Source organism: Bicyclus anynana, chromosome 1 (genome assembly GCF_947172395.1).
Source record: "Bicyclus anynana chromosome 1, ilBicAnyn1.1, whole genome shotgun sequence".
NCBI classification, from domain to species: Eukaryota; Metazoa; Arthropoda; class Insecta; order Lepidoptera; family Nymphalidae; genus Bicyclus; species Bicyclus anynana.
In genome coordinates this window covers 19,423,906-19,438,656 of record NC_069083.1, presented here as the reverse complement: position 1 = coordinate 19,438,656, position 14,751 = coordinate 19,423,906, and the positions used below count along the sequence as shown (strand labels likewise).

General features: G+C 36.0%; 2 protein-coding genes across 2 annotated transcripts in view; both read left to right on the top strand.

Moving 5' to 3' along the window:
* The window catches only part of LOC112053077 (cell adhesion molecule Dscam2-like), a 149,825-nt gene extending 146,189 nt beyond the window's left edge, over positions 1 to 3,636 (top strand). The window contains exon 37 of the mRNA XM_052882104.1: positions 3,398 to 3,636. Coding sequence (XP_052738064.1) covers positions 3,398 to 3,455 — 58 coding nt within the window. The 3' untranslated portion in view covers positions 3,456 to 3,636. The remainder of the gene's footprint in view (positions 1 to 3,397) is intronic.
* Positions 3,637 to 11,117: 7,481 nt separating this feature from the next.
* The window catches only part of LOC128198171 (cell adhesion molecule Dscam2-like), an 87,844-nt gene continuing 84,210 nt past the window's right edge, over positions 11,118 to 14,751 (top strand). The window contains exon 1 of the mRNA XM_052882094.1: positions 11,118 to 11,222. The gene's annotated coding sequence lies outside the window, so the exon portion shown is untranslated. The remainder of the gene's footprint in view (positions 11,223 to 14,751) is intronic.

The following is a 14,751-nucleotide window of genomic DNA, read 5'->3' as shown; positions in this document are numbered from 1 at the left end:
CTATTTGGTACGCTGTTCAAGACAATAGACAAAGAGTTTTGTAAAATTTTTAACTTTAAACGTATTAATGTTACTCAAAAATTAAAGTTTAGCGAATGGGCTACTGTAGGCATTTACAAAAGTAGAGACAGATTGTACGAGTTGTACGAGGAGAAACAGTATAATCAAACGCGAACATATTTAGAACATGTAAAAAACTATTCAAAAATTTTCAAACGTGTTTGTATTCTTGCAAAATCATTACACATCAAAGATAGAATAATAAAATCTGAAAACAAGGTACAAACAACCTGGAACATAATTAATAAAGAATCAGGCAAAATTAGACCACGTGATATGAGTTTTGAATTAATTGTCAATGATAAAAAGATAAACACCGATAACGAGGTTGTTAATGCCTTTGAAGACTTTTTCCAGAATGTTCCTATCTTGTTAACAGATTCACTGGACTCTTCTGCTACGGAAGCCCAGAGGATATTAAGAGGTCATGTTAAAGAGTGCAACGTTCTTTTTGAATTTCATCATATAACTGTATCAGACATTAAAAAATCTTTTAAACTGTTAAAATTAAAAAGAACTGGAGACATGTGGGGCATGTCAGTGAAACTAATATCTAACATCATTGATGTCATTGCTCCCCACTTAGCTATTATTTTTAATGAATGCGTGGATTTGGGTATCTTTCCGAACCTAATGAAACATGGCAAACTGTTACCACTTTTTAAATCAGGTGACAAAACTGATGTTAATAATTATAGACCAATTACAATACTGCCAACACTTAGTAAGGTTTTTGAAAAAATCATTTTAAATCAACTTTTAAGTCATTTTAATTTAAATAATTTATTTCACCCTGAACAGTATGGTTTTACTAAAGGTCGCAGTACAACTGATGCAGGTGCTAAACTTTTAAAACATATATATGATGCATGGGAAAATGCTAAGAATGCTATTGGTGTATTTTGTGATTTGTCCAAAGCATTCGATTGTGTTGACCATAACATTCTTTTACTTAAGTTAAGCCACTATGGCATAAAAAGTGTTGCACTCGATCTCATCGCCTCTTATCTTAGTGATAGAACACAAAAGGTATGCATAAATGATTCAAAGTCTCGCGGTTTTTCTAACACAATGGGCGTCCCACAGGGTTCAATTCTGGGTCCTTTTCTATTCCTAGTGTACATAAACGATTTACCACACCATGTTAGCGGCATCTGTGAGATAGTACTGTTTGCTGACGACACATCCCTAATTTTTAAGAGTGACAGAAGTAAAGATAATTCCGACGATGTAAACCGTGCCATATCGCATGTGTCGCATTGGTTCACTGTTAACAACTTACTTTTAAATGCAAAGAAAACTAAATGTATTGAGTTTTCATTACCAAATGTTATAAAATTAGATAAGTCTATAATGATCAATGGTGAAACACTAGAAATAGAGAATTCCACAGTTTTCCTGGGAGTGACCTTGGATTCTAAACTTCAGTGGGGTGCTCATATAGAAAAACTGTCAGGTAAACTCAGCTCAGCTGCTTTTGCAGTGAGAAAAATAAGACAGTTTACTGATGTTGATACAGCTAGACTTGTTTATTTTGCGTACTTTCACAGCGTAATGTCTTACGGTATTTTGTTGTGGGGCAAGGCTGCTGATATACATTCTATATTTGTACTTCAAAAAAGAGCAATTCGAGCAATATATCAACTAAAATCACGCGAGTCCCTTCGTCAAAAGTTTAAAGAAATAGGCATTTTAACAGTAGCCTGTCAGTATATATATAACAGTATAGTTTATGTGAGACAAAATATTAATTTGTACAAACGAAAAGGAGATCTAAACCCACGTCTTACTAGACACGGGCATAAGTTAGTTATTTCTGCATATCGTCTCCAAAGTGTTAAAAAATCTTTTGTGGGTTTGGGTGTACTCTTCTATAACAAGATCCCCAAGACTGTGATGGACTTGCCAATGCACAACTTTAAGCAATGTGTTAAAAAACATTTACTTAGTCGAGGTTACTACACTATTGATGAGTTCCTTAACGACAAAGGTGCTTGGAGGCCATTGGATCAGCTTCCACCTTCACACAGGAAATAAAACTATAAGAAATTGTAATTTAATTGTTATCAAATGTAAATTGTAATACTGTATGACTTTTTCAAAAGAGCAACTGTTGAGTTTCTTGCCGGTATCTTCTCAGCAGAACCTGCCTTCCGAACCGGTGGTAGAATCTTTACAAATAGTCAACTGACGTGTCAAAAGTGCTTGTAAACTGAGCCTACTTGAAATAAATGAATTTTGAATTTTGAATTTGAATTTGAAAGAATTTTTAAAATCGGACCAGTAGTTCCGAAGATTACCCTATTTAAAAAATGTGACAAACTTACAAACTTACAAATTTTACCTCTTTATAATATTAGTATAGATAATTATTCTTTGAATGTAGTAATATAATATGAAAAACCGCAGATCTTTACCAGTTCCGATGAACTATTTATGTTTATCGAAGATTCTTACAAGACGACGACACATCCGAGATTTCTCAACTTTTTTCATTTCCACCAAGCATCGTCTTTACTGTATCAATAACAACTATAAAAATGTTGTTACTGATTCCTTAGTAGACACATTATGTAGGTAGGCATATTAGGCACGACAAATTGCAAAATATTACAGAAGAACAGGTACAGAGAACAGGGATCTGCACAATTTACGGGTAGCTGTAGCACTTGTGGTTGTGCACATAGGTTAGTGCATAATTTTGCAAATAGCGCCACCTGTTCGATACGCCGAAAACTTATAAGCAGAAATGGTTCTTTATACAACCAAATGCAAAGTTTGATGGAAGCTATTGCAACTTGTTTCCCATAGATGGTGCTATAAGTAGACACTTCAGGAGGTGAGAAAATCCTCATGGAAATAGCGCTGTTTTCTGACCGGTTAAAAACCCCTTTCGGCTTAGCACCAGCGCTTCTGTCCTCTTTGCACTTTATTATTCCTATTAACTTCTAAGTAATTTCATATCGCTTCCTATTTGTAGTCTCTAGCAGTATGATACTTAGACTATTACTAATTTATAGTCTGGTAAGTTCGTTGATGACAGTCCCATGATATGCGGGCAACGAGGGGAAAGACTTCGCGGGTGTGAAATCGTACGTGCGGGGAAGTGAGGTGTATCAGTCGCCGGTTTTTCAGTAGTTACACGCCCCCCGACTCGCGCGAGTTTTACGAATGAAGTTCCTAAGCTACATGCCTACTGCATACTGAGTGACCTGTGAAACACTGTCATCCAGAAGGTTTAGTGTCCATGTCCATTCACCCACCCCTTTACATCGTCACCCAGGCTGTGTCCAGAGACTTGTTGTTATTTTCAATAATGAAGTGAAGTACTCCGCAGGTACCAGCAGCAGCAGCGGCAGGAGCAGGAGCGGAGAGACTTCACGATACACGTGTGACTTGACAATAAGACTGCTGCAGGCGACAGTACCACTGAACAAATTGTTGACTAGAGATAGCTACGGTCTAGAATTACTTTGTTTTTTAATCGGTCAGTTTATAGTCTCACGACGGCGACTCGGTTGACGTGTCCATTTCATAAAACAGATTAAATAATTATGCATTTAAAATAAAAAAAAATAACTAGAAATTAATATCTAGTCACCTGCACAGTGAAATAAACATCATGAAAACGAATCGCGAACAATTATAACGCTATCGCCTAATGTTTTTATAATTCCGGAGTGTGAATTTTGAATATATATTAGTCTCGCTTTATAGTATCGTGTTAGACAGAGAGAGATAGAGACCGATTCGCGGTTCACAAAAATATCTTTACAGAGATTCTAAAAAAGTGGACAATGTTACTGGTTGCCGGCGTAAGGTGATAAAAATATTTCGGCCAAATTTGTGAATAGCTTTAGGCGTTTTGTATTTGACTCGAATTACTCGCGGCCTATTCGAATAATATTAGGTACGGGGAATATTTTCAAAAATATTGAAAGAGATGACAAAATTATTAAAAAAATTAAAAATATTTTTTTGATATACCTTTAGGTACTAAGTAAATTTGTTAACAGTGTACGATATGGGTGCTCATTCGGTTGCGCAAAAAACTTGACTGTATTCTGTATTATATCTGAAACAGTTGTCATCCTTTTCCAATGTTTACTTTAGACAGGGACGGAACTATTTTTAGATTAGTTGATTTATTAAAAGTTTTTATTTTAAGATTTTTGACACAACCGACTGAGACCACTGGTTACAGTAAGTTAGGTGCAAATAATGTTAAGTAGGGAATATTCTTTTTTGGGAAGATTCGGCGTAAGTTGGCACAAAAAAATTATAGACAATATTTTATAACCATTTCGAAATTGAAAGAAATTTCACTAGATATCTAGTTAGATTTACCATTAAAATCATATCGATTAAAAAGAAAATTATTGTCAAATATAATTATTATAATACGTTAAAATCGTTCAACGCCCAAGTTAGCCAATTTAATTGAAAATATTTAAAAGTTGAAGAACTGTTATAAAACAGAGATTTTAATCATTACTAGCACATTATACTTATGACGTAAGTGGAAATATATTATTATGTGATCTTATAAAATAAACAATTGACTGAAAACAATTAATTCATAAAAGCTGATCCTTTTTGAACTTTGGTGCTTCCAATAATTAAAATCTCTGAATAAATGGTGCTAATTGTTGCACTATGTTAATAGTATAAATATTGTGTTTATCATAAGTTTGTTTATAAATATTCATAGATAATTATTAATCATTACTTTGATACTTGAATACAAGGTTTTTATAATTATGATTTATATAATTATAGCTAGGTTAAACGCCATCTACCTATTACTGAATACATTTTTAAAACTTTACAAGTTCAGCCACTTTTGGTGTAAATTTACATGTTTATTATTTTACACTTTACTATTATAGTTTATGGAAGCGTATTAGAAAGGTTGTTCTAAACTTTTTTGTATTAAATTATAAGTGGATGCCAAATTTGTGTATAAAATCGTCACTGCCTCTGTTGATAAGTTTCTGTACATAAATAAACTACAAAACTACGAAAATTAAAAAGAACATTTCAAATTATGGTTGTTTTTTATTTTGGTATGGAACCCATAAGTATTTATTAAAATAAAAAAGGTTTCTGATATAGATGATATTGTATGTACTACATATTATGAAGTTTGTTAGATATGAACATTGAACATACATAATTAGGTCGAAATTGAACCTCAAACCTGACGAACTTTAATTATCTTCTTAGCCTATTGACTTACTAAGGTATAATAGCACATAAATTATCAGAACTTTTAAAATAAATTAATGAACACTCTACTTAATTGAACTGTCGACAATAACTTATTTCCATAGAATACGTATTTTTTTTTGAATAACCGAAGGACACTGACATAAATAACAGAAGACTGGGGAATGTCTATCCCCGGCCCAGGCCTACCCTAACCATCCGGCAGTTTACTTATTCCCAAAAAAACCTTGATAATTCTACTTTAATAATGAAATCATTACTTTATCAAAAAAAGTTTGCTATGGCTTGGTAACTTCGTTTGTAACACTTCCAAAACTGCACGCGGGCCGCGGATCGTGTAGCGATGAATGAAAAACCCACGACTGATGCACGTCACTTCCCCGCACGCATGATTTCACACCCGCGCAGTCTTTCCCCCTGTCGCCCGCATAACATGGGAGTGTTATCAACGAACTTGCCAGATTATACAACAGAAAAACATAATACAACTTCAAATGTTACTTTGCAACATTTTGCCCTAGAACAGTGATAAAAAATGTATTTTTATTTAAAAAACATACTTTTATTAAGCAAATTAACTAACCAGATCCTTATTTATATATCATATTATCATCTCCGTATACTTTTATACGGGGGTATAACTGGGTTGCCTGGGCCGACGTTGTATGGGCCGGTGAACATTCGCCTTTACAAACTAGACCCGACGTTGCAGACGTATCTGAAAAATACAAATTACTAACTCAGTAGTAGGTATGTAGAACCTCGTAGTAACTACTTAAGTCTGTTTTTTTATTATATGTACGTTAATTCTCGTAAACGTCTTGTGGAAATGGAATCCAACGGGCGCGCGCTGTAAAACTTTATGCTCGCTCTGTCGCCGACGGCCGGGGTCGACGCGACACCCCTACTAAGGATGTTTTAGTCAGACTTCAGAGCGTTCAAATAGCGTGGCACCGACATATCTTTTCGAGTACTCGATTATTAAGTATCCGCATGAAACTCAATGTAAACGTTCAAGCCCTATGAGTATTTTCGCATGTTTTTATTAGTAATAAATAGTCCATTACTCATTTTACATAAATATAACTCAAAACTTGAACGATTTATATTAAAAAAAACTCAACTCCTTTATAAACTTTTAGGGGCTGAATTTGCAAAAATCTTGAACTACATTATTTTTGGTATTTTTTTCTGGTAGTTCACCTAACAATTTTCACAAAATATGTAAAAATGGGTAGGTGTGCTAACTTTGGATTTGACCGAGTATGATACGTTACTTCTAAGCCTACACCACCACTCGACCCATGGCTGAGTAGCGATTCAGTCGACAGAACAAACAAACAACTTACAACAATACAATTTTATTGTGTATGTGCGGCTAAGCCTAGCAAGGAAATATAAACATTGAATTTTTATTGTTTGTAACGTAGTCATAGATCTTTAACATAATTTAGTTTGTCGAATGTAAAATGAGAATGCTTAGTAGTGGTCGTTGAGTGGCACGAGTCACGACCCCAGCCATTGAGTGATCTCCGTCATAATGCACGGGGTATCAGGGTAGGTAAGCAGAAGGGTGAGATTGAAAGGGTTAAAGCTGCCAGTATTCGGATTTTTTGTATTAAATACAGAACAGCTTGGTTCAAGCTAGTCCAATGGTTAGAAAGTGACTTCGGATTTCGAGACTTGGGTTGGGCCATGAGAAAAACTTTTAATTTTTGTTGGAAATTTTCATTGTTCCTGGAAAAGCACATTAGGCGTCGCGTCGTTCCTGGATCAACTCAACTCCCAGTTCTAAAACTATATCACTATATGAGCTGATCTAATCTATAGCTAATGCGGAAAATATAAAAATCCTTCCGGCTAAAACGCAACCAATAAGTTAGAAAAGTTATAGAAAATTCAAAAGTAATCGTGCTAAATAAACTCATTAAACAATATAACGAGTATTTGATTGTGAAATGTTATCTTCCGCTCCGTTACGGAAACGACTCTATCCGAGGCGGAAGTTTCTCGAACTTGCAAACGAATTCGCAGAAATTCATTAGTCTACAATAAAAAGTTTCTCCAACTTTCCGTGTGGGGAATTCGCTTGAAACAATACGTGCTCCGGAGTGTCGAAGTTTGAAGTGATGCAGTTTTGCAAGTTATCGGAATCGTTAGTAGGTATTTTCCGTTTACCATTGTTAAGCGTTGCTTTACTTTTTTCGGATTTTAAAGTGATTATCATATACATATTTTATAGACTACACTACTGGCCTGGTCTGCTAACAGAAGAAGGAACGTGAACAGTCCATAGGGGGAGAGTCCCACCATACTCCTCCTTGTCGGGTTTTGCGTGATAACTTTTGACTCTGGAACGATCACACATGCTAATAATAATGACTGAGATCGTAACAACACAAACTTTTCAACTTCCGCTGAGAGTTTTGGAAGGAAAGGCTTAATTTCCTTCCAAAATTCTCAGCGGAAGTCCAACTCAGGAGCCAGTAACTCATGATCGGAACTCATGATAGCCTAACCACTAAACCGGCACGACAATCTTATTCTTCAACCCGGAGACATTGACATTCTTCAGAAAGAGCACAAGGTTACTTTTCTAATAATATTATATTAATGATAGATTGAAGAAGCATAGATTCTATGATCCACTGAATGTTAGATGGAGCGCCACTCCTAGATTGAATCCCCTTCAATAGACTTGAAGAAGTAGAAGAACTAGTGTTCAAGGAAAGCTGCTTAAGGCTTTAACCTTAAGCACAGGTTGAGCCTCATGTGCCTGTTATTTGTTCAAATCTGAATGCAGACAGCTACAGAAATAAATGTAACTGTAGTGCCTACTTCCCCGGACCAGCTGTTTCACTATCTCATATCATCTCACATCTCTATGTACTCTATAAGAATAGCTCCTTTTCAAATACTAATAATTCATTCATTATCAGCATCAACATTATCACAACAGCCGATGGATGTCCACTGCAGAACATGGGCCTGTGGTATAAGGACTTCCAAACACCACGAGCCGCATGCATTCACCGACTCCCAGCGACTCGTTTTGATGTCGTCCGTCCACCTAGTGCCCTTACTAAATATGGACTCTACTCGTACACTATAAATCTAGTTTATTGGCAGCTCACAAAATAAGTTGATTGATACGAAGTCGCCACGCAATAAATCCTCGGTTTATGTTTATGTCTTGTTTGCGACAGCGCTGTCGATCGGGAGACCGAAATATTACGATCCGCGACCGGTTTGCCGTCATTTATGTTATCAATTTATTATTAATAGATAAACTAGTGGAAGCACGCGATTACATCCGCGAGGAAATCGGTTTTTGTTTGTGACCATTTTTAGAAGATAGACCGGTCAGGTATAGTAAGTTCAAGTTATACCTATCTCAAAAAAAATAATTTTATTTTTGTATTTTATAACTTAATAAATGTCAAAATATAAACTCCAATATTTATTAATTAATCATTGTAGTAAAGCAGTCCCGTAATGTGAAGTCACTAAATTAAACTATATTTTACGAGCCAACTTAAACTCAAAAGCGGTCCTCAGGGTGACGTTATAATGCGGTCTAATGTATTACTGACTCGACTTATCTTAATGGTATTATTTTGGGTACATTCCCATTTAAATCCGTATTAAGGGAATACACTCAGTAGTCCGTACCCTGAACATATCTACTTAGTACTGTAATGAAGTAGTTCAGTTCTAGTAGTAAAAATCGTCTCAAAATCAAAATGGCTCGAAGGTAGACTAGACTGAATATCCTTAAAACAGCCAAGAGAGAAATATTTTCTTTTTCTCTTTAAGTATTTTGTAGCAGGTGTTAAGTTCATATGCACGGGTTATATCTATACCATTTATATTTAAGAAAATTAACTATGACAAATCTCTTCCACTAATTTTTGCTTACAATTTGTCAAGAAGGATTTGAAAAATTAATTTAATATTCCATTAGTATTACAGTATCAGTAGTCAGTATCAATTTAACTAAAAAAAGCATTAAACGATTAAGAAAATAACTGTTGTTTGGTTTTAATAAAGAACCTTTTAAATTTATACTATCGTGTGCAATAAAATCGTATAAAACAAGCGATGTCCTTGTAGCTCGTAGTAACAAATAAAAAACATATACTCGAATTGAGGACCTCCTCCTTTTTTTGAAGTCAGTTAAAAAGAGACAATAATATAGTGGAATATTGGCACCAACAGTCGCCGTGCTTCTAGCGGAAATACTGTGCGTTCGGGTGTTAGGAGCTGTGCGACTAATTTCACAATAATTTTTCCTTTTATAAACTTTCGACTTCAAAATCCCGCCACGCTTCCAGACAAAGTTCATTTTTATTCCCGTAATCTCGTTATCATACTTACTGCGTATAACAATAGAAATCAAATTCATCTGAAACTTTCGTTATGAGTGTAATAGAAAAAATTGTATCCTGCGCGCATGCGCTAGTCTTTCGGCGGCCATTTTCAGGGAAACCTACACATATACAAGCGCTATTACGTCAAGTAATTCTATACACGCACACAAGCTCAGAGTATCAAATTGTTAGGAAGGTTGTCAACCGTTTCCGTGTGTTTGTGTATGTTTATTACACAGGGTGATGTGTTGGTGGATGCTGGGTAAAGCCTGCTCCATACTGACGCGCGAGATGAAGTTACCTTTTGTTTGTTTGGGTTTTGTTTGAGGATTAAATTTATTGGTTAGGAGGGATTACGGGAAGGTAAGGCGTTGAAAGGTTGAGCGTGAATTTTACATTTGTAAAAGTATATTATATTATGGGATAGTATTGGATTACTGGTTTAAGGTAGATGTTTCGATATGTAATTTTCTGGAAACTTATATAATTCATGCTTTATTTGTATTATTGTAATACGTATTTGTAATACGTACTGAGTGGTAAACTATTTTTGTTTTAGAAACTTTTTATTCGACCAAAATACTCGTAGTAGGTTTAATATGTTTTCTTTAAGTTTTCTGAAGTTGATGAATATAAATATTGTATGAGCCGTGATAGCCCAGAAAATTGCCCAGAAATGCATTTTAAGAAATTAAATATCACGTGTCTCAAACGGTGAAGGAAAACATCATGAAGAAATATGCATACTAGAGATTTTTTTAAATTCTCTACGCGTGTGAAGTCTGCCAAACCGCATTGGGCTAGCGTGGTGGACTATTGGCCTAACCCCTCTCATTCTGAGAGGAGACTTGAGCTCAGCAGTGAGCCGAATATGGGTTGATAAAAAAATATTCTATGTTTTGAGGTTTGTCAAATTAGTAGTTTATGCATTAAATTTTCTGTCAAACGCCACTAAACCCTGAGTGAGGATAAAAAAAATACCACGGCCTTACAAAAGTACTTTTGTATAGACAAGTTATTAGTTAGATACAGTCATAATACTCGTAAGTTACAGTCTCACTGCTCACATAACCAAACCAAGTTGAACAAAATAGCAAGTGGTCCTTAAGAACATTGATTGTAAAATAAAAATAAAAAGATTCATTCAATAAAAATGTATACTTACATATGAACATGACAAAATATTCCAATATAATTTCCTCGTAGAACCGAACAGAATATTCTAGGCGACCGAGGAGTTCAAATGTATAAACTGCGTACTAAATAAATTACGGCCCAATACCGATATCCAGAAACTAAACCCGAAATCAATAAATCGTACACAATAAAGTTGGAAAAGTCAACAAATCGTCGCTGGAAACAGCCAGCTGAAACATTCACAGCCGCGCTGTGCACGAGCCCTAGCGCTGACCTGACCTGGCCTGAGAGGCGCAGAGATTTCGCAAATTCAGTCAGCCTCGCGTAGCGACCGCGAGCGCTCGTCCCGCGGCGCGCCTCCTCCCTCCGTCCCTCTCTTGCAAGTCTGTGTTAGCGTCTGTGGGAAAGAAACGGTGGAAAATCTAGGTACGTAGTAATTAAGGTTGACCCGTGAATCGCAGGGTTAAAGTTCCCTCGAGTGCCTCTTAATTAATATCCGAGGAAGGATTAGCGCACCAGCCAGTGGCCACCACTCTCGCCCCGGAGTCAGCTGATTGTGGTCGTGGGCGGACCAAAACAAAACTGACGTATACTAGTACCTTTGGGATAACTGAAAAATGACTTGGTTATAATTATTATCTTATACAAGTTTTGCTCCTAAATTGCTTAGGGTCGAAACTACATAATTAAGTCCATTGTTACTTTAGCATAATATGATGAAGGCTATTATTATTTAAAATACATAGACTTAACTTAAAATACAATTTATATGAAGTATTATTTTCATATTAATTAACATATTTTTTAGATCCAAACAGGTATGTAGGTAAATAGGGTAAATAAGGTGTTACTTTAGTTTAACTATGATTGACATGTTAGACACAGACTCAATCGCAGTGATGATTAAAAATCATTAATTTTTCTAAATTTAAATACTTTATTTTTCTACTTTATTTTTCTTATAATTACCTAACAATTTTTCGGGCGAATTTCTTGAGTTTCAATCTACATTTGAGAATTTCAAGGACTGTTTTTTTACCTTTTTGGCTCCAGCAGAGGTTGTCATCATTGTCAGCCTGTTGGATAGGCTAGAAAATATATTAAAACGGGAATGAAATTGCGAGAGTCCACTAGCTTTTTCAATAAATGTTATTTTAGTCTATGTAAACCACTCAGAGAGGAAAACACTCAAAGGGCTGGAGCTGAAGTGACGTCGTCGCGGAGAAAAATAAGTTATGTTCATAGTTTTGACCTAATTGCTGCAATAAATTATTTTAGTGTTCGCATTTCTAGCGAAATATTCTATTGTTAGTCTGTTGCAGATACCATTTTCCTTCTTTTATTATCTTAAAGCATGTGGTGATCAGACCTTCGTTATCTTGATGCTACTAAAAATATAAACGCGAAAGTTTGTATGGATGTATGTTTGTTTGGATGTTTGTTATCTTTAACGCCGCTACTACTAAAGCGATTTGGCTGAAATTTGAAATGGAAATAGACTTTACTCTGGATTAACACATAGGCTACTTTTTATCCCAAAAAATCCACGGATTCCCGAGATTTGCGAAAACCTGATGATTTTGATGAATGTTTGTTACTTTTTCACGCCTCGGCTACTGAACCGAATCCTGAAAATGGACGTAGAGATAGATTATAGTCTGGGTTAACACATAAGCTACTTTTTATCCCGGAAAATCCATGGTTCCTGAGAGATTTGTGAAAAATTAAATTCCACGCGGATAAAGTCGCGGGCGTCCGCTAGTATATTATAAATGCGAAAGGTCATCACGAAATCTCAAGAACCGCTTGACGTACAAAAATGAGATTTGGCAAGAAGGTAGTAGTATAGTTACTGAGCATCCGCTTACAACGGATTTTGCGATAGGGCCGGATTAAAGAAGTCTAGAGGCTCTCGCGAGTTTGAGAGTCCTTTATTTTGTGTGCTACAAACTTGAAATTCTGCAGGGAGTTTGTTTATTAGGTCTAAAGAATCTCGAAAGTTTTGTTGATAAGTTTTATGCTACAAATTTGAAAATTGGCAAGGAGATAGTTAACAGTTATTAAACATTCACTAAGAATAGATTTTGCTATTGCTACAAACGAAATTCAGCTGAGAAGTGGTTTATAGTTGGTAGAGATCTGTTAATGAGACAGGGCTGGATGAAGAACGAAGAGATGAATAAGAAGATCCGCAGACAAACCAAACTCAGACATGGCTTAGCGAGTCGAAGCGAGCGAAGAGCCGATACGTTGGGGTCCCAAGGTGCTGGAATGGCGACCCCGCAACCCCCCCCCCCTTCTCTACCTTGAGTTGCCTACCGTACTTAGGTAATAGTATAATACATGGGCTGACAAACTTTCAGCTTTTATAAAATAACGAATGGCTAGCACAGGCACAGGCTAAGACAAAATGGGAGAGAGTTTGTATTGGTAGCTCGTACTTAAATATTTGTTTGCTGTAATATTGTATTTTGATGTCTAATAAGCGGAAGATTCTCACTTATCGCTAAGATTTGGCTTCTAAGGTTTGTTAATTAAAATTTGAAACATATACGAGTGAGTGCAATAGTTACACCACTGATTGATTTAACATTTTACATCAATTTACAAGTAAATAAAAACGTGCGGAAATCAAATCCATGAGCCATGACTTCTTAGATTTGAGTACGGTATATTTATCAAGGAAATATGCTTGGCTTCAAAGAGCCGTTGTTACTTACGTGATTATGTAACAAACATACGGACATTCATATATACTAGACATTCAAAACGTAATTCGTAACTTGAATACGTGACTTTAAACATGCCAGTTATCGTATAAAAGTCTCATTTGACGTCAAAATACATGTCATATTTTGTGACGGTAATAATGCCTCGGAGAACACACCAAAATATGTTTGAACATGAACACGTTTCGTGAAAAATGGAATATCATCTCACATGTTCCTCCCCCCTCCTTCTGTCCCACTGCCCCGCTCCCCCGCGGGCGCTCCTTGCTGCCTTATCAGATCGGACACGAAAGAATAACAAAAACAAAACAAATTCTAAGCAAAGTTTTACATAGAATTTCGTTATTTTTGGATATTTTGCGAAATTGCCAAGATAAGTTTAGGAAAATACCTATTTCTAGGAAAAAAAATTGTATTATGGCTTATCTTCTTATGCGAAAGAAGATACTTGCGATTTGTAAAATAAGCTCATGATAATGGTGATAACATATAAGGCTGACGTGATTGGATGCAGCGGAGTTTCTAAACAATGTACTACCTCGGTTCCCCGGCAAGTCTCCAAGAAGCATTAGGTGATTAGGATGGCCTGCAAAGCTTTTGGAGCTGGCTCCCTGGAGTGATTCAACGAGGAGCCTACAGGAAAGGGTTCACGCAGAACGGCTAAATTAGTTATGTGCAAAAAGAGAGCAAGAAAAACAGAAAAGAAAGAATAAGAACTCAAGCATATAGCATCAATATCTCGGCAAATATGGGCACCAGACTCAAGGCTACTTCCATTTTTTCGATCCTCATCCGCTGGAGTTTGAACGCCTGCTGATAATTAATAATTGATCGTAAAAACACATAGACAACATAAAATAACATTTAGAATTTTCCAGAAATCAATTCTTTCACAAAGCTACTAATTCTGGAAACTATAATTTAGGTTCAGCTGACACATGAAAATTTAGTTCAAAATCTTACAAGTGCTGTAGATAGAGCCAGGCTTCTAGCATTATCCGAAAAGGAATCTGGGTATTGGCTCCATGCCTTGCCATCGAAAAATCTTGGCACTTTATTAGACAATGAAAGTTTTCGTGTGGCTCTAGGACTCAGATTGGGTACACCATTGTGTTTAGAGCACAAATGTCCATGTGGGAAAGAGGTGAGTAAATTTGGAATCCACGGGCTTTCATGCCAAAGGAGTGGCGGTAGGCTATTTCGGCATGGCTCTCTTAATGACATAA